This window comes from Chlamydotis macqueenii, chromosome 19, assembly GCF_036417535.1.
Source record: "Chlamydotis macqueenii isolate bChlMac1 chromosome 19, bChlMac1.mat, whole genome shotgun sequence".
NCBI classification, from domain to species: Eukaryota; Metazoa; Chordata; class Aves; order Otidiformes; family Otididae; genus Chlamydotis; species Chlamydotis macqueenii.
Genome location: NC_141574.1, coordinates 2945239 through 2973173, shown reverse-complemented (window position 1 = coordinate 2973173; position 27935 = coordinate 2945239). Strand labels below are relative to the sequence as shown.

At 37.1% G+C, this 27935-nt stretch overlaps 1 protein-coding gene across 4 annotated transcripts in view; it reads left to right on the top strand.

The window, feature by feature from the left end:
* USP32 (ubiquitin specific peptidase 32) overlaps positions 1-27935 on the top strand; it is a 77002-nt gene that overhangs the window by 6818 nt on the left and 42249 nt on the right. For 3 of the 4 annotated variants that reach the window (XM_086762929.1, XM_086762926.1, XM_086762925.1), the window contains exons 2-5: positions 15658-15785; positions 21965-22070; positions 22668-22786; positions 25955-26114. In XM_086762929.1, the coding sequence (XP_086619055.1) occupies positions 15658-15785; positions 21965-22070; positions 22668-22786; positions 25955-26114 (513 nt within the window). Of the gene's footprint in view, positions 1-2835; positions 3012-15657; positions 15786-21964; positions 22071-22667; positions 22787-25954; positions 26115-27935 lie in introns of all 4 variants that reach the window. The other variant, XM_086762928.1, reaches the window with a different exon arrangement.

Below are 27935 nucleotides of genomic sequence, written 5' to 3'. Positions count from 1 at the left end.
ATGACAAGCTTTGTGAGAATAAAAAAGGACATAGCGTTAGCACGTAATGTGATTACGTGAGGCATGCTATGTCTATTTAATTCTATAAATTAAGATTATTTTACAACTGCTTTGTGATAGGATTCATTATGATTTTTCTGTATTTGAAAAAAACAGATGTTACTAATGTCTGTAGTTTAAAAAATGACAGAATATCTTCTGAAGATTAAGTACAATTTTGGCTAGATTGTGAATTCATAGATTTGTTTTAAATAATTTGGGATATGGGGAGTGCCAGCTAGGTCTAATGAGTTGTATGACCTTGAGCTCTTATCATGGCATCTGTATGGCTTAGCTACTAATTACTTTAAAAATAATCCTGGTTTGTTTTGGTCCAAGAAGAAATTAAAAATACAGTGAGCTTACAGAAAAGAAATGGAGGAGGGGTAGAACAAGTGTTGCATTTTCAAATACCGGAATTATTTCTGTCAACTGACTGAGTTATTTTAAGGACTGTTGTAAATGAGAGTTGCCCAGTTGGGTTTTTTAGGGCCTCCTGGGTTATTAACAGTAATGTATTAATTTTAAGGATTTGCTCAGTGGGGAGCTGTGCGTCCACTTGAGTTCTCCTGGGCTGAGCAGATGCTGTGTTCCTCCTTGGGTTGGGAGCTGTGGTGTTGTTTCACTCCTGCTGACTGAGGGACTGGGAGTGCACCAAGAAGTGTTTGGTGTCTCACCATGGAACCTGACAGAGTAAGGTACTTACGGACACCTGTGAAGTGAAGTTGTGTTCTTGATGAGTAGAAGCAGCATGAGGCTTGTTCTGCCCATCCTTGACTGCTGAGTCTTTGCCTTTGTAATGAATGTTGTGTTTGCTATCAGCTTTGTACTGCATCCTGGGTAGTTAGCAGTAGTTAGCAGTACTGAACTATTTGGTGGTAACGTACAGAATTATTTTGAATAACACATGGGAATTGGTGTTCACTGGAGGGTGCTCAGGAGCACACAGTGTTTGATTCAAACTGCCCAGCCTCTCTTTAGATGAGCTCCAGATGGGTGTTGACAGCTAGCTGACTTCTCCAAGGAACATCCAATGAGCTGGAGAGTGTAGTGAAGGTATAGGGGCAGGTCTTTGAGTTCTGCATGCTATTTTCAGAACTACATTTTACAATCTAGTCAGTGTTTTTCATAATGAAACTGATGATTCCCTAGTTTAAATTTCTGTATAGGAAGGAAAGCTCTGGACATGAACTCTAAATAAGACTTTCAATTTTTAATTATTTTAAAAACAAGTTATTTCTTAATTTGTTATATTGCTTGAAGGAGTTGCTTTTCCTTGAAGTTATACTTAGTCTGAATTGCTGTGAATGTCCATGTGATATCTGCAGTATTGAAGAACTACAAAAAGCATCTTTAACATTTAATTTTCATATGAAAAGGTTATTTACATAATGAGACAATGAAGTCTTTGGGCAAAGATGAATGTAGGAGAAAAATCCATTAAGGTAGATTCTGCCTCAGAGTTTGAAAGGGTCTAATTCATGAAACTTTGAATACTATATTATTGCTAGCACTTACTGGAATAAAAATACCCTGCTGCCTAAAGAGTGGCAAAATCCTAATGCAGGTTGTCTTTTGTGATTTCTTCAGGGTCATCTTACTTTTGTTAGTGATGACTGTGTCTGTATAGCTCTAGTGTTTTCAGCTTAGCTGTGTAATAATACTTAGCATTTCTTTTTTACATGATTTATTTTAACACCTCTGAGAAGTGGAGGGTTTTTAATAAGCTTGTGTTTACAATTGAGCATATTCTTTATAGGTGGCAACATGTTTGGAAAGAATGCATCTCTTAACTGCATTTTTATTAAAGTGGTCTAAAAGCTGTTCTGGATTTTTAATGGATATAAGCTGAGTTCAGATCTTGGTTTGAAACAAAATGTGTCTGCATATAGTCTTTGTAGTGGTTCACCAAATCTGTTTAAAAACTGATGCAGGTTACAATCAATCACAGCATTTTTCTGTGTAGACCATTAAGTCGTTCATTATAACGACAAAAAATTAATTCCTTCATTATTTTGGTGTAATACTGACATGTGGCTGGAGATGTGGGTTTATTGGTTAAATAATCCGTTAGTTTAACAACATTACTTTCTTTTAAAAATCGGCTAACATTTGCAACAAGGCCTTTATTTGATTTTGAGGCAAAATAGGATATGCCTGAGACACGCCTGGACAAGTAATAATCAAGGCAGTTTGTACTGACCGGGGTTTATTTACCATTGTATACGTTACTTAATTTAAAAATGACGAGAGCAGTGAAATTGTTACTTACCTGAATCATTACCTCCGCTGAAGTGATTAGCTATCACAGGCAGGGTGAGCTGGCGTATCGAGTGACATGCCATGATCTCCAGGGTGTTTCAGTCCTCCTCTCCCTTCTCCTTTTAGCCTATCACAACACGTGACAAGCCTCTCCTATCACATGGAAATGTGCTGATGAGGCTAATAACGCACCGTGCTTCCCATGTGGTGTGTTTGGGGCAAAATAACTATCTCTTTTCTAGAATGGTATTCGTGAGGTGCATAGGTTAACGTGTTCACCAGTTTATTAAGGGGGAATGTGCTCCACACCGTCCCGAGTTTCTGGGACAAGGATGCCGTTGAAGCTCGCAGGACAGCCTCTTACTTGTAATGGGTAACTTTGGCCAAACTGGGAAGATGGGCAGAAATACCATCTGGCTTTACACATTGGTTTGGTTTGGTTTTTACACTTCAGGTTTGACTTGTAGAATGGTTTTAAGCAGTCAGTGAGACATTCTGTACCTTAAAAAGGGATTTGGCTTCTCTTCTGCTCAGGTTCTCTGCAGGTGCATCTCGTGAGCTGCGGAGAAAGGCAGTGTGGAACTGGTCTGGAGCGAGGCAGCCACATCACTTATCAGTGTGCCGTATGTGCTTCCAACCATCAACTACAAAGGGAAATACAAGCTGTACTTTCCAGTGCCTTGTACAAAACTTATTTTGATGGTTTTTTGGTGATGTCCAAATCCTTTGAAGCTGTTTCGCTTAGTTTAAAGTGTGATTTGGACCCGGTTATGCAAGGCAATGTCACCAGGCCAAAATAAGAGATAATTGCATTCTGCATAGAAATGTATTCTTCATCCTTTAAAAATAAAAGCTATTAGCAGCCCTTTTGAATTCTTCCTCATAAGCTGCGCTTTTTATTCACATTGTATCTATGTTTTTGTTAGCTGGTCTTTCCGTTGTCATCCACTCATACCATTTAATTTCATGTTAAGTATTTAATATAGAATGTATGCTTACATTTCTTTTGTATTTTGAATTGATATTGCTTATCTGAATTTATAGTGATAATGGAAATGCCCAGGTTTTGTCTGGTGGCAGACTGCTTTGGCAGCACGTCGTGAAATGAAATACTTAACAGGTACATGCTATGGTCTCAGTGGAACTGTACAAGTGATCACAAGACTGATTTAGTTGGCTTTTTTGACTATTTTAAATGATCAATCTCATTACATTAGTTTGGAAAATTGTTCTTTTAAAATTCTGAAACTTTGAATGAAAAAAATGTGGAAGAAACTCAGAAACCTAAGCAGAACAGGAAGTGCCAGATTTAATAAGTCTGTGGATGTAAAGAAAAAGAACTGGAAGTATTGGGTTAGTAATTATGAGAACTTCAGTTTTGCAGATTAAATATGTTCTAAAAATGAACTTGAATATGGCATCATGAGTCTATTTTGGGCTGAAGAAGCACTTCCTTTCAATCCACATTTCTGGTTATTAGGTGTTATCCAGAAACAAAATCTTATTCTGCACTGGAAATTGCTTTGTCTTTTAAAGAAGATTTTTACCATGTTTTTCCTAACAATGTGATACAGTTGAATCCTGGATTTTAGTTTAAAAATTAGAAAAGTGGATTTGCACTTTGCATAGCTGAAGCAGCATTGTTTTAAGAAAAATCATCTTCAGCAGTTAGAGTAGTTGATATAGCCTGCTCTGTATTCTGTGAGGATGTTAACGAAGGTTCTTATCAGTGGAAAAGTAATGTAAGAATGTTTTGGTCCCCATTTTCCAGTCTTGCAGTTAACAACGTGATTTTTCTTTTCCTAAAGAATTATAGTCTATCTTTTTGCCGTTAACAAATTCCCCACTTTTTGTGTTACCTGCAATTTAATGTTGTCTTCTAATCACTTTGCTTAAAGAAGAGTTGGGTAAATGTCTCATATGAACTAATCTTGTTCTTTAAATAACGAGTAGGTTGAAATGTAGGTAGGTTAAAGGAGGAAGGAACCACATTATACACTAATTCTAATATAGAGCACTGGCTAAATACCTGCGGAAGCCAGGGTATTAGAACAACAGAGGTTAAAAAGCAGAATAGAAAATATTTTATAAATGTATCTTCATATAAAATATTCATAATTTATTATGTAAATGTACTACTTCTAATAGAGACTGTAATGTCCTTGGGGGTGTCTTGTGAGTCTCTTCAGGGATTCAGGGAGAGATTCCAACTGCTGACGCTGTTCAGGGCATTGTAGCTCTTTGACGTTAAGTTATTCTAATACCTTTTCTGTTTCTATATTTTCTGTGAGACAATGTGTTTATATGGAACTCTGACATTTGAGTCATCACATCGATCTAACCTGGTCAGTGGCAGTAAAATTACTGTAAGGCGGTTTCCCGTACAGCTGTTACATAGGATATCTAAATACACTGTTTTATTCTTCTAAATGTAGGACCTTAGGAATAGTGTGCATCTACTGATGAATATTTTCAGAGATGAATCTTGTAACAGAGGAGTTCAGGATAGTTCTTCAAAATATGAATCATTGCATGTTTGTGGAGAATCCTCTTAATAGGAGATGCAGCAGTGGAAATGGACTTTGGAGACAGTGATGCTAATTTTTTTGCTCTTGTCTGTTAGAAAACATCTCTGATTCAGTTCTTGGTGTTCTACCAAACATGTAATAGGGTCTTAGAACAAACCACATGCTAATTTTGATTTCATTTCTTGACTATATAGGCTAGAGTCTCTGCTTGTGAGTTTGCTTTTGTTTTTCAGCCATTCACAGATTGTATAGCAAACTTGTTACCATGTATTTGTAACAGTGTCACACAGGATGTAAGTTTGTGACCTGACACTGAAATAGCTCACTTTCCATCTGAGTTTCAGAGTGTATTTTAAACAAATGTATCCCCAGAAGTTGAGAGTAGGAAGGCTTAACAACATAGAGCGCCTTTTATTGTCCGTCAGCTGTATGTGTACATACATGTGTGTAATGCGTTTCTGCCAAGACACTGGATTTGCAAGCAAGTAATATTTTTCTTCTAACTTTAGAAATGAAGATTTAGCAGTGTGTAAACATTATCTAGATCTTTTATTATTCTTTACTTATAGTATTTAAGTACTATGCTTACCTGGAGTTGGTTCTTTTAGCTGCCAGAGACTAACACTTGAGTAAATACTTGATCAGAACTATACCAGCAATCGCAAATTAGGACTCCTTACCCTTAGTCCTCACCAAAGGCTATAGGAAAACACTGCCTTCCTATGCACAGGTTGCAGATTATGCTTAACTTTCAGGTTTAGATGATATTTTTGAAATTAAAGAACAGTTCATAGTATAGCTGCACTTAGTTCTTTGACACTGTTGGGAGACAGGATATGAAATATTTGTTATATAAGAATTAATTTTGTTGCAAGGTCCTTATGTGGTGTTTGCATTTACATAGTTGGCATTTGCCTTTCCCTTTCATTTTAATAGGCTGTTTATTTCTTGGAAATGAGTTATATAATGTAATTTTGTTTATCTTAACAAGCATAAATGTCTGAATGGTTTTCATGGTGATAATAAAGCGGAAGCATCTTTTCTGAATTGTGACAGAAGCTGTTCTGGTCACCTGTGACAGTACAAACTTCCAGTGCATTTGCCAGGAAAACTGATGATGGGCCAGGTCAGAAGAGCAGACTTTTGTTTCTAATCTAAATGGAACTACATATCCATTCTAAATCCTGAGAAGATTCAGAGCTAAAACCGTCATCCTAGGAAGTCATGTACAAACTACGTAAACTATGAAGAAGCATCAGAAGAAAACAGTAGTGGAAAATGAAAGAAAAATGAGGAATGAAGGGGTTAGAAACCAGGCAAAGAGCGATGACTCTGCTCAGGTGAAGGTCAGCATCCCAGACGCGGTTTCTTGATCAGTCACTGGGAATGAGTTTACCATTTTTTTTTTTTTTTAATTGATAACAATAATTACTTTTGTCCCTAGAATTACAGTCTGTTGCACTTAAATTTGTAGTCATAGGTATGGTAAAAGTCATTTTAATAATCTGCAGAGGTTTCTGAATTTTCAGATTCTTTCAATTTTCTTCTGTGGCTGACAGGGTTGGACTGGTAGGCATATAAAACTAGGCTCCTTTATATTTTATATCCTGAGGATATAAAATATAGCCAATAAGATTTAAGTGCTCGGATGGTGGGAGGATTATTTCACTACTGGGGCTATTATGTAGCGATTCCTATCCACACTAGTCTTATGGGGAGGGTTGTCACAGAACCTGTGCTGATTAGCTTTGCTTGGAGCAAACATAATCCAAATAGCAATGTGACAGTGCGTGCCCCGACGGAGATACTTTACAGATGGGTAAAGGAGGCTAATAATACTTAATGGCATTCTTTTTGAGGATGGTAACTGTGAGAAGTAAGCTCTTTGAAGATTAAAAGCGTTGCATAAATGCTAAGTATTCATGTTACAGAAAATTGGCAAATCCTATTGTAATAACTAAATCTTCTTCCGCTCTCCACACACAAGATGTTAAACCTTTGATACGTGTCATGGTAAGGTCTGATGGAACCAAGAACAGCTTTATCCCCAGGATGAGCCCCCTTGCTACCAAAACCCAAACAATAAGCAGCAGGAAAAAATACAAATGGACCGAATAATTTGATTTATTTACTCTTTTAAATACCAAAACTGTGTTGCTGTGATCATTAAATTCCTGTTAGTGGTAAATGTCATGGTAAGGCTGTTAAGTTTTTAGTGAGATGCACTGTTTGATTTGAATGGTGCCATTTTTGATGCTCTGTTTATGGAAGATTCCTTAAGAGTGGATTAAATTTTTCATTAGGGGAGGCAGGATTTTTTTTGTCTATGTTTTCCCCCAAAATATTCTCAAGTGGATTCCTTTTTGGCAGGAGCGGGTGGGCGTGGAGGTTTTCTTTTTAGTCGTAGCTGGTTCATTTATCTCAGTTGTATTTTGCAGTTTGTTCTTATTTGAGGTTGTTCCCAAACATGCTTTGTGTTCACTTGTGTGTTTTACCTCTTTGAAGCTTTTTAGTAATTGCTTTGGTTCTTGACAACTTCATAACAGCAGCCATTAAGTCACAATAAAGGCTAATGAAAAAAGTAATAAAATTTCCATGTATAACTAGGATGAAGATTCCTGGGGGAAATATTGAGCAAGTGATTACAGGGAAGATAATTGTCTGGTTAGAGAATTATATGCCCTCTGAGTTTGATATTGAACCTGTAAAATTGTCACTTAAAAAATCAAAATATTAGAATTATTAGTACCCGAGCTGTAAGTCAGGAAGAGCTTGAGGTAGGTGAAGTTTGCTTGCTTTCTGGTGGATGATCAAGCCGTCTGGTTTATGAAAATTCAGGTTTGGTTATTTTTAGTAAAGAATAAATGCAATTTTATGCTGATGGTTGCAAATTATTGCTTGCTTTGTATACTTGAGATGTGCAGGGCTGATTTTTTTGTGGGCTTTTTTTTTCTTTTTTTTTTAAGGAACTGACGTAGCAAGCTGCTTTTCATCCAGTAGTGACATTAGAAATTCAGAATTTTTTTTTTTGTGTGTGTGTCTGTTGGTGTTTTGTAGAGTGTTGTGGTCATTTTGATGCTTACAATTCTGGGAAAAAGTGCCAGCCCTACTAGATACGTGGTGAGACACCTTGGTCAGATGAGCGCTAAGTTTCTTGACCCTTCACCTTAGCTGACCTTCTTATCCCCTGGTTTTTCCTTCCTGCTTATGTGGTAATTTGTTTCCTGTTTTGATTTTCAGCATTGTCGATACTTTGTGGTCTGATGCCTCGATTTGGCTTTTTTTTTTTTTGCTGTTCACTTGTAGACTTGAATAAATAATTTCTTTTTATGTAGCCAAATGAGGCTTTTGAGACAAAGATTTTAGCAGTTTTTTTGTGCTTTAACTGCTACTCAAGCTAATGGCAGTGATGATTTGCATGCTACTTTTGTGATTCTGGTGTAAACAGAGGTTAGCAAATCACAGATTTGTTTTCAGCAGTCGCTACTTTTCTCTAACAAGAGGCAAGAAAACAGATATGTGTGTTGTTTCTGTGTCCAGTCTGTTATAATTACGTTAATTGGCTGTCAGCTTACAGTAGCCACGGCGGATTAACTCCACATCCCCTCAGTTAAACTATTGGAATGCTGTCCTTTTCACTGATTAAAGCAGCTCCTTAGTAGTAGCTTATGGTACTTTTACGGAGTATCTTAGACCATTTATCAAACATCTGTCTGCTATAGACTAGAATTCATACTCATTTTAGTGCTGAGATAACTAAGACATGGAGAGGTTAAGTGGCTCTCGCCTGACTGTCTCTGGCAGTATTAAAAAAAGTTCAAATGATAGGCTTTTGTTCTTCTCCTTTACTGCAACAGACAACTGTTTGCTTTTGAAAGCTGCATTTTATATCTCATTCTGTATCACCACAGCATTTTACATAATTGAGCTTGAATTTTGAAGGGTAGGGGAAGAAGCATTATAAAGGAAGGTATTTTTTTGTGTCTGGCCTGACTTTCCTAGGAAACATTAAGTAGGAATTTTAAAATGCATTTACTGTGCTCACTCTCATAGCAGGTTTCACAGACAAGGTATATGGTAATTATGTTATATAAGCTGTGATAAATCCATTAAGCCTGACTGACCACTTCTTTTAACCTTTAGGCAGGGTCACTTCAAAATAAATATTTGTTTCTTATAATGCTTAACATTCACGTGTGAACTGTTGCGTCTTAAGCAGCAGTCCTTGCTTGCAAATTTTGGTGTTGCTTCTCTTCAGTGCATCTGTAAATCTTTAAACTTCTTAGCAAGGGCGTTGGAAAGATGGGAGGGTGAGTTACTCTGTTAGTTCTTGCTTTAGGTGGTAGTCAGTTACTCCTGCCAAGCAGAGACCGTGGTGCGTGGCAGTTCTTAGTTCTTGACCTCAATAGCACTCCTAGTGTTGCATCTTTAGAGGGGAAAAAAAAAAAAAAAGATTCGGGCAGGTTTTAACGACTTTCTTACAGTATTTGAGTAAAACACACTATTCAGAGAACTTGTACAAATGTTGGATTAGATTCATTAGTCTCTAAGGAAGTGACAGAGTATGCAAAGTAGGTACTTCTATTAGTGAAGAATTGGCCTTGATAGAACCATTTTCTTCTATTTCTTTTTGCAGGATATGAAGTGAACAAGCAAAAGTATCAATATTAGGTGTTTTTAGTTATGTAGTCATATTTGTAGATTTAGATTAGACATAAGGAAGAGATTTTTTACGCTGAGGGTGGTGGCACACTGGCCCAGGTTGCCCAGAGAGGTGGTGGACGCCCCAGCCCTGGAAACGTTCAAGGCCAGGCTGGACGAGGCTCTGAGCAACCTGATCTGGTTGGAGATGTCCCTGCTCCTGGCAGGGGGGCTGGACTGGGTGGCCTTTACAGGTCCCTTCCAACCCAAACTATATGATGATTCTATCATGATTCTGTGATTTTTATGATGACTCTTAAAAAATTTCACTAGCAGTCTTGTAGCAGCAGAGTAACTTTTGCTGAGACAGGTATTTCCTTCCTAGCTTACTGAGTTTTGCACAGGCGTTTGTGGTATAAAGTTACCCTGTGCTTTTCAGTATGACCTTGGTCTTGAAGTGACAGAGGTTGTGCTGTACGTTGAGCCATACATTACTCACAATTCATTTTAAAACTTTCCAAGATGAAGACAAGAAAGTGAGAGTGGGATTAGTGCAACAGAATGTGGAAATAGAAAAGTTACTAAAATGAACAGAGAATGTGTCTGCAACCACTGTAAGGGTTGATTTCCTCCACCTTAGTTTAGTTAAACTGGACTTGAGGTACATCTAAAGATGTACTTTAATGTTGCAGAGTGGGTAAGCAAAAAGAATAGCATCTGCTGCCTGAAGAGAAATTTTGATACATAAATTGTTGTTTTATGTACACTATTTGGACTCCATTTTTTATACAAACTTTAAATTTGAGAGTAGCTGATTGTAAATGTTACAGAATTTGAGTATTAGACAGTAAATACTTCAGATAATTAACCTTGTTTTTGCACACCCTGTGAGTTGTAAGTAGGGTGAGGAGAAGGGGAGTAACCTAGCTGTGTTCCCTGCCTTCCTTTTTCAAATGGAATGCTATGTATCTAACGTCCAGAGTGTTGATATCCAATATTAGACTTCTACATAAATGCAGCTTTTTTTTTTTATTATTTTCTGAGGCAGATTCCCTGCAGCTCCCTTTTATATCAGTGACACAGCTGACGGGAATCACCTCTGAAATTCAGGTCAGCTTTACGTGGGTGGGAAAATAAAGTTTTAAGTCTGGAGCTGGGCATCTAGACTTGCATAGTTTGACCTTCATACACAGTTTTATTCTAAAAGGAAAACTCCAAGATGGCTTGGTGATAAATGCGTGGAGTGAAAGCAGTGGAAAGAGGGTGGTTTCCAGCACGGGATTGTTTTGGAAGGTGCTACACAAACCATTACCTAGACAGATGTGAGTTTAAAAAAGTAGTAGAGGCATAAATCCATAGAAAGAGCATTAAGTTTAAGTAACACTATTAAACTAAGAATATCCTCGGCAGTTGAATGAGCTGAAGGTTTGTTACAATTACTGTAAGTTGCGGTGACATTTTTAGCTGAGGTTGCGTGGTTTCATTTAAACTTTATTAAACAAACTAGAGCTCAGATATTCCCTGGGGACTTGGAAGCAGCACTACTTTTCTGTTAAACTGTCTTTAACTACTGGAAACCATCCAGCCAAGGTAGCAGTGAGGAAGTTTGCCTTAGTAAAAGTTCCCTAGACAGAATGATATAGTTTGAGACTTTTCCTGTTGCGGAAGAAACCATTTGTTTCAATGGTGGTTTTTGGCAGATACAATTTTAAGAATTAGAATACGGTATCTAACTACTGAAAATAGTTTTTATAATTTTGAATTAGAAACTAACAATAAAAAGTTAGCTTCTGTAATCTTGAGGTGTAAAGAATTAGGTCTGCAGTTCCAATTGCATTGGTTTCTCTGCCGTAATATTGAGGTTGTGCCACCTGTATTGGTAGGAGCAGTGTGGAGATGGTTTTTGCTGTGGTGGCTACCATAAACTTATTTTGGGAAGTCTCACGTGGTCTGTTTGCACTGTCAGGTTATGAGTGCAGCAACAGAGTAAGTGATACTGTAGCGTCTGTCTGTCTAATGAAAGCTCGTGAATGGCCTTTTCTTAGGTGTTTGTAGGCAATTGTCTCCTGAAAGTGTTTGCTAAGACTATGCCTTTGGAAAAGGTGAATATACTTAATGAAGGAACTTAAGTCAGTGTAGGAAACAGGGTTGTTAACTACATTTATGTCTAAAGGTGGGATTAAAAATATCTCTACAATCTCTGATGCTGGCTGCATAGGACTTTTGGAACTGAGAGAAAAAAGATAGCTTGTGGGTGTGTAAGTGTTCTAATTTTTCATGTTATAGTAATAGATGTATTGCTTCTGGAACTTTCATAATTTGAGACTCTGTTTTATTTCCTCTCAACATACGTATCTCTATGTTGAGAAATCGGGATTTTGTATTCAAATATTTCATTTGTCTTCCAGACTCATAGTAAACCTTGGTAGTATCTTTGATTAATACTTTGTTCATTTCAGTAGTACTTTCATGTGCCTGGATCTAAATTTATAATGAACTTATTTTTACAAGGCTTTACAGATTATTTTAAATGGGCAGCATCTGTCATTTTAATGTGTCCTCGGGAAGGAATGGGAGTAATTACCTTTCCTGTAATTCCATGACCTGTTTTGTCATTTCTGCCTGCAAACACTAATATTGCATGGTCTCTAACACTAATAACTTGCTTTTGAAATGTAACATGGACTGGCAGTATCAACTTATCATCTCCTATTAAATGATGTAGTGACAGTTCTTTTTGAAGGTGTTAGCAGTACTGATTGGTAAGTTGTTGTTTTTTTTTTTTTTTTTCCCCGATCTTCTCCTCGCCAACCCATCTTTTGGTAGGACCTCAGTCACTTCTGTTTCATGGCAGATATGTGTGGATGGGATTTTCCTGTTCCTGAGCACTGCCTGAAATACACTCCTGGCAGTCGTGGGTGCTCAAGGCAATACCAAAAACTGCTGTATGCAGTGCTCTTGTGCGCTGTGTATCTCCAAGATGTGTTTGGCCTAAGCTTCATCACCGTGCTCGCTGTCTTAACTTGTGATACGGTGAGCCCTGTTTGCTTAGAGTAGAGGGCTTCCCTGTCCCGTGAAAGTGCAGAACAGCAACTCTGCCAAGGTGAAATTAATTCACTGCTCTTTGTTACATCAAGAGTTTAGCACAAGAAACGCTGCTCTGTGCAGTTCTGTCACGGAGAGGTGGTTGTGTTTTGGTGACTCCTGGAAACATGTAACTTGTTTTGTGCACTTAGGGATGTAAGGTGATACATAAAATCTCTGGAGTACTGGTGTGGTCTGCAGTTAAGGTTGTCAGATTGCAAATTGCTTTAATTTCTGTTAATACAGGTAAATCTCATAAAGAAATGGCCAGTAAATTTTATGATTATCAAAGTACCTGACTGACTGAAATAACTTTATATTCTAGCTTATTACATATAGTGAGTTCACGTTCATTTGATTAATAACATTTTCTATTAAAACAGTAATTGGAAGTTTTACGTGGCTATGGGCTGTTATATTTCTTTTAATTAAAGTTTAGCAAGAAAATAATGCAAAAGTATAAGTCAGCAAGATTGTACTTGTGTTTGTGTTGAGAAACGCCTCTGCAGTCAGTGGGCTCAGCGGTGACAGCAGCTGGAAGGTAACTGGAGTTGTGTGAAAGCGTGCTGCCCCGAAATTGTGGGGATTGTCGGTGCAGCAGGAACGCAGCACTGTGCTGGTGCGCAGCTGCGATCAAACCCTCCTCCCCACCGTGCTGCCATGCTGGGGAGAAACTTTAACAAACTGGAACATAGGACGCACAATCAGTAGTTAGAAATCAATGCTGGGGAAAAAGATATTTCCTTTGTAATTTTTAATGAAAAGTATTTGAATCTTCTGTGCAGCCAGGAAACTAAACCCGAAAATATCGATAAGGACCCAATGCTGTATTAAGTGGCTGTATGTGCTGTGTATGTTTCAACCTTATTTTTGCGGTGAGCAATGATTAGGTCACTTGGAAGTCCAGTATAATATGTAGGCCTTAAGCATCTGGTTAGTTCGTGCTTTGTGTGTGTGTGAACTTTTTTGCCAAATGACCGCAAACTGGATTGGGTTAACTGGTGAGGAGTTAAAAAAAACATTAACTGAGGGAGAGAAAAAAACAGAATGAAGTAACTATTTTTATTAAAATGTGTGTGTGCTTCTGCGTATAAAAATCCAATAAATTAAAAGTATTTTAATCAAAGAATGGTTGCTAGGTTTTGTCTAGGATCTGGGTTATTTGCTTTACCTTGCCAAAATAACGAAGCTGGTAGCTTCCCCTTTTTATGTCCCCATAGCAATCCCTAGCTTTTACTGATCAAACGTGGTGGGGAGTTGTTCCTGTTGGCTCAAAAATTGCTGTGATTGCGTTGTGCATAGGAGAGGTGGAGCATCCCTCAGATGTGAAGCACTTCTGTTAATTTCTTGCACATGTTTGGGGGAAAGGCTATAGCGTGAGGGTCTTTTTCTTTGCAGAATCTTTATTTTGCTTCCTGTTCTCATCATTCAGAAGAGCTGAGGAGTTTGGAGAGTCCTGCTTCAGGTTGCAAATATCATATCTGAGACTGTTTCCAGTTAGCTAGGGAAAATCTTGGAGGAAAACTTTAACTGGTGTGCCTAACAGTATTTGAGCATTCGTTAAAGCATGACGTGTAAAGACACAAAGCAAATGACTCTCTGGATAGAAAGGAATAGGAAATAGTGACATTTTAATGCCGTGTAAGCCAAGTAACGGTATTATACCAACGTTCTGCTGGCATGTAATTAGACTGTGCTTGTTTGATTAAAACAGGATATGTGGTAATGGTAACTTGACTATGTCTTTTGCCAAATCCATGTTAATTGATAGCACCAGTGCTGTGTGGGTCACAGTTCAGGTTTATTTCTTAGATCCTTTGAATTTTTTTTTCTGGTCAGAAGTACCCAGAATCTATAATAAAATTCAAAAAGAAACATGACCCAATTTCTGTTTTTACACACAATTGTTAAGTGAAGTCACTAGTCTGTTTCAACGTTGGCTAAGATTAAAATTAAGGAGAAATGTTTCAATGTGATTTACTTCTAAGAGGTTTTTTTTTCTTTTGAAGAATGAATTAATTGAAATGCAGAAGCTTTAGAGAGACGGCTGGATTAAGCTTTCAAGTGTTGGGTTTTATTTTGGCTGACAAAAAGCTTGACAAGCTTTTGGCCATGTCAGTGTTGTTTCTGTCTGGCTTGTTATATCAGGGAAGGACAATGCTTTACTATAAATACAGTGAAACGGTTATGTACAGTGTCATTTCTTTTGGCTTCTAGATGGTGACTAGCTCTTTCTGCACTGCCTGATAACTTACGTGTGATCCAGGTCGTGGTGTGTTATTCTCTGCAGCTAGATTTTTTACCAAAAACTTGTTTTGTTCAGTGAGATACTTTACTTCTTAAACACTTTGTTAGAAAGTTACTTTATGCTTGTAAAATCTGAAAGCAGGGACTGCTTTTCAGGAAGCTCGTGCAAGTGTAAGCGAGATGTTATCAAACTTTGCGTTTACAGATTGTGAACAAGTTTGAACAGGTTTTAGCTGGCAATGAGATTTTGACTGTGCAAGAAAATCTTAGGCGAAGAATTACGTTTAATCCAAAGTTTAACTGTAGTGTTCCTGTTAAATTCAAGCTCCACTGTACTATTTTATGAGGATGTTAGTGGTGATTTTTTTTATTTTTTGATACAGAAAATAAACTGATTGCTAGATTAAACAACTTGAAGAATTGCTGCTGAAGCTGCTTTTAGTAATATTCACCACTGTTGGTTACAGATCATTTGTCTGGAGTACATGCAATGTAAAATTTATCTTAGAGTTAGTTTATTTTCCTTTTGTGTGACAGTAATGGTGCTTAATTTCGAACAAATTCTAATACGCTATTGCAGTCAGAGAAAACTTAGTGAACTGTTATAATCATTGATGTTAACTTCAGGTCTACTTCACTTTTTGGGGAATGATTAGATTATTAGGTCTTATTTTCTAGTAGTCAGATTTTCCCTCTATGTAGATGAAATAATGCATTTCATTTCTTCCTATCTTTTTATTGGAAAGGTAAATGTAAGGTGTATAGGATTTTGAGAGTCCTTTAACTCTTGCATTTCTACGACATCTTTATTGACTAAAATCCTTTTTTTTTTCTCCTCTCTTCTCACTCAATACAGTTACAGACATAGAGCTAAAGCGACTGAAAGATGCTTTCAAGAGAACTTGTGGACTCTCCTATTATATGACTCAACAGTGCTTCATCAGGGAAGTTCTCGGTGATGGTGTCCCTCCAAAAGTTGCTGAGGTAATCTCTGAACTTGCTGTTTTTCTGCAGAGGCATATGCGGTTGATAATGTACACTTATAGATATGTGCACACAAATATGCCCGTACAGGTACTGGCATAATTTAGTTTCTTTCTGTTTTTCGTACAATATCACAATGTATGTGCTATCTGAAGGTAATAATCCAGTCTTGGATCATGGGTTGTCACTGGTGTGTGCTTGACTGAGCTACTGGTTCCAGCCCAACTAATAGGTGGTAGATGGCTTGGAAGTAAACCTGAATATCCAGGTATAGATTTGGGAAAGCAAAAGCTTGGGAAGTTTTAACACTGTACATAGCCCATTATAACAAAGGATTTTATTTACTCTGGAGATGTACTTGCTGTTGGTTCCTCTGAGATTCCATTGGCTTTTACTTTGTTTTCTGAAGTGCAGATTTGTCTTTACAAGTTCTTAAAAATAATTTTATATGTAATAAATGTATAAATGAACTGACAGCTCAAATCCAAATATGCTACATGGATATAAATATTGTATGTGTATGTATCTAAAAAAGTAGTAATACCATCCTGCACATGTGCATGTTTAAAAAAATTATTCTCTTTCACAGTGTTGCCCCTGTCTTGAGAGAGAAATTAATATATTGTTGGTAGAGAAGAAAAAGATTAGCCAGACCTTTCAAATGATCTCTCTTGCTCCGTGTCATTTCTAATTACAGCTTCTATTTCTGGCATCTTCAGTGTTATTGACCTCATAGGCAGCGTACAAGTCTTCCAGTTTTATTTAGATAATGTGTGCAGTGAAGTGTGCATTGCAGAAGGTTTAACACTGTGGTAGAGTTTTTTTCTTTCTAAGCTTCATCTTTTCTCTATTCTTTTTGCTATTTTTCCTAATTGTTGACAAAGAGGATGGTATTATTTGCTTCTGTAATATAGTTAACAGTTCGATTTTTATGTGGGTGTTGAAGCACTTAACAGGAAAAATTGCAATATGTTAGCACTGTCAGATTAAAAGAAAGTTTGTTATTTGCCCGTAGCTTGAAGCATCTTCTGTATGAATTTCTGTTGTCTGGATGCTTTGACTTGTAGTAGCCCCTACAATTAGACAAAAAATGTAGCCTACACTGCATACAATTGGTTTGGAATAACAGAAACTCTTAGGAATTGTACATTATGAGTTAACTTGCACTTTTCTATCCCTTTTGTGCCAGTATTAAGGATTAGATTACTGATTTGGATGAAGTAAACATTTGGTCACAAATAGAGACTCCAGGTTTTCAAATGTCTGCTGGCTACATTCTACTTTATTTTTTAACAATATATCCTTAAAGACACAGTTTTGGAATGATTATCTCTTTTAACACTCGTTATGGTTATACTGCAGTCCTTGGTTTCCAGTTGGTGGAGTAAAATTAATGGAAGAAACATAATTGTTTTTTGATGTAATGTCATGAAAACTGGCACACAGACATCTAAAAATTCTAGTACAAATTACTGTGTACTTCTAGCATTCATATTCAGGCAATGCAGTAGTCGTATCTGTGAACTTGAATACTGTAAATCTGGACAAAATTTGGATTTTATTGTGCTCATATTATAAAGGGATGCTTTGCAATTCCTGGCTTCAGGATGTGGAAAGGCAGGCAAAGTCATTAGACAGCTTAAAGCCTTGTTCTGAGTTTTCAGCCTTTCAATCGTTAAAATGTATTATATTGAGCTTCAGATTAGCTGGGCTGTCTTCTCTGCATATTTTAAATAATAGTTTTTAATATCTGAGTAGTGATAGGCCTTCAGGGATTTATTGTATTAAAAACACAGGGTTTTACAGCAGGGACATAAAAAAGAGAACTGAAGGCCGTGGAACTTTGGTCAAACAATTTGTATGATTGTCGTGCAAAGAAAACTTTTCAGTGACATTTCAGTGACTAATTAGGTTATACCTTTTATGTATGCCTACATATATTGTGATTGTGAGGTGGTTTATACACAGCGTAAGTGATACTTACTAAGTAGTTAAGTGTCAGTGCATCTTTTTCTGCAAATGTGACTAACTGGTTAAGCTGCAGTCCAAGTAACGCAAAGAGAAGAGGCATGATGCTAAGAGAGACATGAAGAACATGTTGAGGGGGCTGCCAAAAGAACAAGAACACAGGCTTCTCAAGGACTGAGAGAGAAGAAAGGTCATAAGGATAAAATCGGAAAGAATCCAGGACATTTTATACTCTCTAGAGAAAGGAGCCAAAAGAATGCCTTGAGCATCCTCTCCTACTCTTCCAGCAGGCTTGATAGAGTGTATGGGCACAGGGTCAGGGATTTGGACATGAAGGGAACTGTTTCTATAGACTGAGAGGCTTTTTTAACAGAAAAGAAGCCATATTGTTATACTCTTCAGTTGTCCATGAAACATAACATGTCAAACTTAAATTTTATTTTAAAATATGACTATGTACCATAAAATTATACTAAATTTACATTCTGAAATATAAATTGCTATGATACTGCCTGGATGTGGCTATTTGAAGTAAAGCTGCAACAAAATTAAGAAAATTTGGAAGATACAAAATTGCAACATATTTTGATGGTGCATCTTATTAGAAGAAATTTTCCAAATAGCACATTAATGTTGGAAATTGTGGAGCTCCTTCCTTAGAAATGCAAACTAACCTCTGTTATATATTGTTACATAACTACCCAGTGTTTAAAAACTCTTCCCAGACAATGAGTAAGCAGCTAAACTCAAAGTAATATCAGCTGCCAATGGTTGTAATTATGTATGCTAAATACATAAATACATGGGACGTTTTCCATAGGATTCCTTTTTTGTGTTTATATCACGAATAGTCAATGTGTTATGTTGAAATAATATGTAAAAGTTACATTTGGCATTCAGCTGATATCACAACTGAGATGTACCAAGTTCCGCAGAAGTGCATGGAAAAACACAGAAATGGGTGTGAATTAGAAATACGCTTTCGGATGGATGGAGGGAGGAGACAGCTTTGTCCTTAAAAAGTCTAAAAGCACAGAAAGGTTAAATTTGAGTAATGGAGAATAAAATGCAAAGAAAAGATGGTATTTTATGAAAATTTGTGAAAGAAAAACAATGACTTCTCATTTGTTCATATATGTATTTTTTTGTCTTGGAAATCCTGTTGATCTGAAATGTAGGAATTCTGGGTTTTTTGTGTCTTGGGTTGTTTTTTTTTTTTTTAACAAAAAATAGTTATATTAAGACTTAAACGATAGTGTTCAGCAGAGCTAACTGGATATTTTGAAAGAAGTAATGCTTCCAATGTAATATACAGGTAAATTGCTCACATATGCAGGGTAACCTTGAAGGCATCTTGTGAAATCAGAATGATTAGAAGTAAAAGGTGTGGAATTCAAATCTCTGCTGTGATGTTGTCCCTGAAGCATATACAATCGTTATGTCCAAACAGAGCACGAATTTAGTTTTCATAATTTAGCCCTTCAAGCACTTGTAAATGAAATAAACTTAAGTAATAGAAGAGGATGATCTGAGCACCCTATGGGAAGTTAACGTGTTTGGGTAGCGCTGTGTCTTACAGGGGAATGAAACTGCAGGTTCTACATGATATTTTCTGTAGAATTAGATCCTTCTGTATTGTTGGCCTCGTTTACATTTACTTGCCTTCAGACATCTTTTAAAAGTCTTAAGTGGATAGCAATGGAAAGTGATAGCTTGATGAATGGACAAGGAGAGGAATTACTGAAGGTAACGCATAAAACTACATCAAGGTCGGTGTCTTCAGGGAATTTGCTTCAGCATGATGTCTGGTAATAACTGTGATAGCGAAGTGAACAAAATTTTAGAATTTTTTACTACCTTGGTGCCAGTACTGCTTTGGAGGTTGTCTAGAACACATTCTGCAAACGAATTCTGCTGGTCTGCTTCCTGTTGCTGGAAAGGCAGCAGTGGTAGATTTTCCTAACCTTGTTATACGCAAAGCGTACGGAGCAGTCAGAGTAGGAAATGTAATGCAGTTAATCTGTCTTAGGTATTTCCTTTGCTTCTTTTTGCCACTACAGCGCTCTGTGGCTTAGCCAGATCTGTCCAGTGCCCTTGCCAGGCCCGTGGCTGGTTTTGCTTAGTCACTCCCAGTCTTCAGATGGAAACCACACCTGAGATAGTAAGAGTAGTGACTCACTCACACGGTTCTGGTATTCAACCCTGCTCTTCCACCCTTTCCTTCTGCTTGAGGATGCCCACTTAAGATACTGGTAGGGACGTACGTTTTTTTCCAGAACTGCTGGTAGTCTAGAAGATGAGTGTCACTCCAGTTGTGCGTACTGTCTCTCACTGTTGTTTTCTAATCAGCTGTGAGTGTGAACGTTTCCTGATGGTTATGGTGGGAGTTTTAAATAAGTTAAAAGTATTTTCTTTTTGTAGTTGTAGGTGCATTTTTGTCTGTGTGCCCCAACGTGTCATGACCTCTTCGCTACTCTTGCAAAAAAGGCTAAAATTTACTATGCAAGCATTTGTAGTTTCAAAGGGGAAAAAACCCAACAACAGATAAACAGATCTTAGTAGGTCAAAAAAAGTTAATGTTGCTTTAGCTGTTTGGAATTGTATCTGATTGTAGTTCATATGTTTAAGAACAAACAAAAAACAGGGGGAAGGGATACAGATGTTAAGTTCTATGTGTTTCATTCTGTGATTTACTAATGATTCACTCTGCTCTGTGGGTAATACCCAAAATAGTGAATCTGTCCAGAATAGTTCTGAAGGTCTGCTGCTGCTATTTGGCTAAGTTCTCCTATAAAGAATATACCCAAGGCTTTACTGAAAAAGAACAAAAAAACAGTACATCACTGCATGTATGCATCCTGGTGTTATTGTTTATTTAGGAAGTAATTCAGATGCAAGCAAAGAAAATACTATTTAAAGTCTACACAATGCTTTTCTTAATAGAAGTTGATCTCTGTTCCTTTAACTTTCTCTCTGAAGAAGTTGTACTTAAAAAACCAAGTTCAGCAAATAAGTCTGCTATCCAAACCATGATCAATGACAAATCGCTTTGTTCTGGTCTTTCACAGTAATAGCTCCCCGTCAGCCAGGCTTAATACTTGCTCTTTACGGTTAGATGCGCAGTGTGATACCTGTAAGAAAATCAAATTAAAAGACAGAGGTACTGAAATAATTCTTCTGTGTAAGAATAATTTATAAGTTCTGACTGCTTTAAATTTATCTAATGCAGAGTTCTGTCTTGTGGTACTGATGAAATACTGCTGCTTGTAGGAATAGATTTGGGATTACAGGAGGAGTCCACGTTTGAAGAGCAGCACAGCATACGTATTTTCATTTGCGCTCTGTAGTATTAGAGGCAAGGTGAAGTGATATATTGCAATAAGTGAGTTGGTAATTCTTGTTTACTAAAAGTAGTTGCTGTTTGTCCTAAAATGACTGACTTCCTTCATATCTCCTGTATCAGTGTTGAATCATTGTTAAGCTGCTGTTGAGCAAGTTAAGCTGCAGTGTACAGACTTGTCATGAGAAAGGTAAATGCTTCAGCCCTTCCGTCGACTGCGTTGTTCCTGGTGGCCACTCTGTGGGTCTTTGAGGAACTTCTGGATAAAAGTCTTGATTTCTGTTGCTTTCTGATGGAACAAAGATTTAAATATGCTGTTAGAGCAGGCTACTAAACTGGAACAGTCGTAGCAAGACTTGCAGTGTTAAGGTAGTTAAGGTATAGTTGATAGAAGGGTTTTTAATGTGTCAAGTCTTTTCAAAGCAGTAGTTTTTGATGGCTTACTGAAGTGCATCTCCTGTGATTGAAGCAATGAAACACTTGATGCTCCAACAACTTCTTCATGGCTTTGAGGCTATCAAAGCCTAGTCTGGAGGAGATTTCATCCTCATTGCAGCTTGGGGAAATAGCACCAAGTCAGCAAGCAAGAAACTGTCTTTGTTGGAGGATTCTAACATTTTTTTTATTACTGTTCATGAAAAGTAGCTGCGTTTCATTAAATAAAAGATCCTGCAAAAAGCTATTTTATAGGTACTGGAAGAGCTACAAAAGTGTAACGGGATTAATATTAGAAGTCTGTTTAGCTGAATGTGAGGTGACTAGCCTAAAAACCACAGAAGGCAGAGCCTCTGTGTAAGTTATTGCTTTTAGTTCTGACATCTCTGTTCTGGCTGTTAAGTTTTTGGTTAACTTCTCTGTTTTATTCTTCTAGGTTATCTACTGTTCATTTGGAGGAATATCCAAAGGGCTGCACTTCAATAACTTGATAGTTGGATTGGTTCTACTTACAAGAGGCAAAGAGGAAGAGAAGGCAAAATGTAAGTAATGTAACTTGTAACAGTAACAACAGGATAGTGGGTAGCGAGTGTGCAATACAGTTGTGTAAAGCAAACATCAGTTGTGGTATTTTAAGTTCCCGTTTTTATATGTAACCAGGGCATACATTTGCCAATAAAGATAGTATTTTTTTAGACATTTTTAGCTGTATATTTTGAAATTCAGTGCATTTTTATTTGATATACTCACTCAAATTAAATATTTGATAAGTCATCCTAAATGTAAATGTTAGGATCCTACAGAAAGGCTGTTGATCACTGTGTGTGGGCAGAGGAAGGAGGACGGCATTGATATTTTTCAAAACAAATGAAAACATCTGCCTACTGACTTCTGTTGGTTTGTCTTCCCTGTTAATCTGACTTGATGATATTTATTTTCCTTTTAATTAGTGGACAATGGTAAAATAAAAAGGAGATACTTCTTGACGTAAACCTTGTTGAGCTATACTGAAATTAAATCAACCTCAGTTTTTAGTCCTTTAGTTGTTGCAGAGCCTTTGGCATTCTCAGCCAGTTGTAAACTTAATATTTGAAAAATATAGCTACCATAGTTGCTCAAACATATCTCTATTTCCTCAGACATTTTCAGTCTCTTTTCTAATGAATCTGGGAGTTATGTTGTTCGTGAAGAGATGGAGAAGATGCTGCATGTGGTTGATGGGAAAGTCCCAGAGTCACTCAAGAAATGTTTCTCTGAGGTATTTCATACGGGTTTTATCCTATTGCATTTATAAGACAGGGAAAATTCCATTGAGTAGTTTGTTTTTCTCTGACACGTACATGCTTGTGGATGTATAGGAACAAACTGACCTTGTTTCAATTGAGTAAAAGCTCATAGTTTTTTATGTTGTAATATTACATTTAGTTTGCATTGATGTGAATAGCAGCTTTGTATATAAATGTAGGCATTCTCTGGGCTGCTTTACTTACTGTGCTAGTTTGAAAGATGTAATTTCCCAAGGGTAATCACGTTATCAGGTAAATTTAAATACTGATATTGCTAGTCGAAATTTATTCATTAGTGTGGACATTTTTTGCAGTCAGATAAGAAATCTAGAACACAGATATGAGAGAGGAAAGAAAATCTGCATCCTGGATTTAAAAATGCCTGCCAGCAGTGGTTGCTTAAAAAGAATCATTTTATCATAATACTTTTGTCTCACTGTGCCTACCAGGAGCTACAACATTTGTTTATGCTTTAGGTTGTTTGGCAGATGTAATCTTTATGAAGCTTCTGAAGTCCTTGTCTAAACCAGGCGACTGTTACTTTTAAATATCCACAGATACTCCTCTGGCACTAGTGAACCTGATGAATTGTCAGATTTTTGTGCTTTGGTTGCTTCATTTGTTATCAGAGGTCTTATCAGTCATCATTATACATTCCACTGAAAAACTGATTGACTCTAAGTTTTATTTGTGGATATCAGATTACTTAATTACCTTAAATTTTATTGTACTGTATTGAAGATAACTTTGGTTGTGGGCAGTGGCCGAGGCAGGCTCGTTTAATCTGGCGGTGGTACCACGTTGACTTTGTAGGTAATGATTACATTCTTCATTCTTGGCTGGGCTCATAAATCATATGTATACTGCAGTCCAGGTTCTGGAGCTGACCATTTAAGTATTTTCTATTTATAATTTCCCGTCAATATAGGGTGATAAATTTATACCCTAAAAGTTAATTGCACACTATCCAAGAAATCCAGAAATACTTTATGAAGACTTGCAGGAAGAGAAATATCAATCTGGCTTCATACCGTTTTCCTGTTCAAGAAAATGCTGTATATTGATTTTTCTTTTAAAATGAAAATAGTGTGATAACCCACTCAGCAGTATTTACTGGCCTGTTAATCATACTAGGTCACTGCTGGAGAGTGAGAAAGCTTACTGTTCCTGCTCTGGGCCTTCCTTCCTGCCGTATGGCGGATGAGTTTATGCTTTCAAGGATGATGTTTATAGGCACTTCTGTTCTTCGAAATTATTGCCTGCGCTCATCTGGAAATATAAGCTTTAAAATACATCCGAGTTTTCCTCGCTCTTGTTTCTGAAATACAGGAAACACATTCAGTGATACCTGTATTGCTCTAGTTGCTCAAGTTCCATCATGGCTCAGCTGTAAACATTACTTCAAATGCTTTTTCCCCCCCATCCAAAGTTTTCTTGTCCCTCTTATTCCTTGGAAAATTGTCTTGTCTCTGATCCAGACTGTTAGAGAAATTAAAAAAAAATAAATTGTGAGCTGCTTTTTTTCTCATCTCTGTTAACTCAACAGTAGAATTTTTTGACTTAAGCAAGCGGTTCCATAATGGGTTAAATCCTGCAAAGTTCACGTTGTTAAGTTACCGTTTTCCTGACTGTTGTTCATTCTCCTACCTTTGTGCTGGCTCAAGTGTTTATATGGTGCCTTGATGAACTGGATTGGGAAACTGATCTGGCTGAGAAGTAAGCCCTTTTTCTGCAGCTCCTCATCCTGTAGGTTATTTTTCAGCTAGATCTGCTTTGCCACGTGACCGCACTAATGTGACTGCGGTCGCAAAAGAGAAGGGACGAAGGATCAGAAACAGGGTTGGTAGGAGGAAGGTTGGGACGTACTGTCAGTCAGTGGTGTGGATATCTACAGATTAATCTGGTGATGGAATAGCAATGTAGCCTCTTGACTTCCTTGAATTCTAACCATGTGGAGGTCTGTGAGAGTAGCTGTAAGTACTGGAGTATTTCTGCATGTATTTGTTAGAGAAAAATGTAACACTCTTTAGGAAAAAGAGGCATAAAAACAGTGAGCATCTGGAACCTGAAACCATCCATGAGAATTGTAATATGAAGGGAATGTTTTAGCACTGCTGGTGATTAACCATTTGAGCAACCTGGCAAAGGAAATAGTGGATTTTGAGTTTTCTGCAGTTGGCAGTTGCAGATAGTCCACGGCCAAATGCACATTGGTGGATTCTGCAGAGGTGTAGTTCAGGGGAGTTTAATGGTCTATGATATTAGGGAAGTTTAAATAATCAATGACTTGAAACCTCTTTCACTTTGCAGACCCTGTTTATTTCCTATGGAGATTAGGATCTCCATGTAATGAGTTTGTCTGCTGATAATAGGTTTGCTTTTCTTTTAGTTAGTTTTGTAGGTCCAGAAGAAATTAGTTTGCTGAGCCCTATGGTTTCATGGCCTCAGCTTGGAAACCACTCAAATAAATGGTTTAAACAGCCTCTCCGGCATTTAAACTCTGTGAATCTATAGTTTTTCTGTATTCCTGAGCAGGCAGTTCCATGAGACATCCAGCAAAAGGGGCTGAGTTAGGAGATGCTGTGAATGTCATGTTTACATGTATGCTCTAAAGTGGGTCTTGGTCCTTAGAGGCAAAAAATTGGCGTGCTGCTGCAGTGATTAATCATACTGTTAGTCACAAATCTAATTTTTCTATGTTAAGTGTTTGTATACTTGTGCAGATATGACATAATGTTTATGATTTTATAGCACCTGTTACTTGGCACATAGGAGCTTTTATCTATCATAATAAATTTAAATTCATAAACATAACTTCTGTTATTTTGAGTTGTTAGTAACCATTTTTCTTCTAATCCCATTAACCTGAGGTTCAGAGTAAATGACTTTCCGAAGGCCACGTTGAGTAGGTGGTTGAAATGCAGAGGGTGCTGAGGAGTCCAATTTCCCTCCCAGTGCTGTATTTCAGAATGAAATGGAAAAACAGACATGACTCCAAAGGAAAAAAATATTTTAGTACTCATTTTTGTAGGAGATTGTCTTAATTCTTGTTCGTCTTGTTCATATAGCTGGATGGTTGCTGTTTACTTGTACTGAGAAAGCCAAGAAAAGCAGCTTACACTTTCTTATTTTTCTTACAGAGTGAAAAGGTAAACTATGAGAAGTTCAGGGTTTGGCTGTTGCACAACAAAGATGCTTTCACGTTTTCCCGTTGGCTGCTGTCTGGAGGTGTGTACGTGACACTCACTGATGACAGTGACACCCCCACCTTCTACCAAACCCTGGCTGGAGTCACACACTGTAAGAAAATGATGCTTTGTTACTATGCACAGTTTTTAAAACTTCACAAGTGTGAACTGTTGCCTTGCTGTAGTTGTTCATTAAATCTCACTACTCTGAGGAGATACACGCAGTTCTGCTCAGTGAGATAAATTTCTTCTCCGTACTAATTTGTTCTCTGCTTTTTTGGTACTGTGACATGTAGAACATTGTTATATACGAGGACACTGTGGGTCATTATTTTTGAGAGAGCAATGCTGAGATTACAACACTTCTTATAGTAGAAGTTTGCTACTGGGAGAAGTAAAAAAGTATAAAAATATCTTCTCGCTGGCAAATACGTTTATCTGAAGTGACTTGACGTTAATACTGGTTTTATATTTGGTCTTTCAGATACAGCGGATTGTAGAACTATTGAGAGAGTTCTGAAAATAATGCTTGTTTCAAAAATAAGTATTGCATCTTAATTTGCTTTCTGCAGTAAAATAAGTAATATTCCTGGTATGTGATGTAGCCAGGGAACTAAATTAACTAAAGAGAAGCCTCTTTGGGATTTGCTTTTAGGAATAATCTCCAAAGAACAAATGCTTCCTTATGTCTGTATTAATGTGAAAGAAGGAGCAGCTGGTTTTTAAATTAAATGTAGAAACAAAAGGCTGATAAATTATACTTGATGTGCAAGTATAATGTAAGCATACATTACAGTAAAGCATCTAAGGGACTTTGGTATCCCTAGGAGAAAGGTGTTTGCTATTGAGATGTCAGCGATTTGAGCAATCTGGTTGTGATTTATGTACTCTCCTAGATTTTCTTTGTTGGTGTCAGCATGACATTTAATCTCTTTAATGGGTGCGTTACTTGAATAAAGGAATATACAGCTTTTTTCTCTTGGTTTTAAATATAGGCACTAAAATTCTGTTCTGACCATCTGAAATGAAAATGCATAATAAAATTAGAAGTTTATAGACGGGTAATTTATTTGCATTACATGAGAGACTGCAGTAGACATTGGGGTTACAGAAGACCGCTAAATACTCTGAGGTCTAATAGACAAAGTAGAGAAAGAGGTATGCTTAAAAAAACCCAAAAAACATCGTCTTTGAATTCGATAGACTTCAGCCCTGGGAACAATCTCTCAAGCTGTATCAAACTGAGATCTACCATGCCTCCAACCTTGTCAAGTCTCCTTTGCCCTAAGTGTTCAAAGAAAGCTTTACCCAAGGCCTCTGGATGTTATCTTGGAGCTTACTTCGATTTTTTAAATTTTTTTTCATGCTTTGAAAATTGAAACTTTTTCCAACCAATTTTTACTATGCTTTCTGAGGAAAGTTTATTTCTACTGAAGCTGAGGTTGATAATGAAAAAAAAAATTTTCAAAACTACTGTTTTAATAGGTTCTATTTAATATTTAATGTTGTTCTCACTTCTTCTGTTTTTTTATATACCTGTCATTGTTACCATCTGCAGCCAGGCCCTCAACTGCATTCCCAGCTATTTCAGATGTGCAAAATAAATGATTCAAGAAAGAATCTGAAGAGCATAATATTCTACTTTAGCCAACCCGCATCTACGTTCTGGTATCAAGAGGAAAGCCTTTCTTTTTTCAACGAGATTTTTTCAGTTTTAAACAAAGTATTAGAGAAATTAAGACTGAAGTACTGAAACTAAAAACAAAATTAAGGACACTGAATGAGAAGCAGCTTAGAAAAAAATGAATGAGGATGAAATCTCTTCTGATTCTTGGAAAAAAAATGTTGAGGTGTTTTCATGTCATATTTGTTTCTACTGTAGTAGTTACTACTTCTTCTTTTTGTTTTGTGGAGAGAGTATTTTCATTTTCTC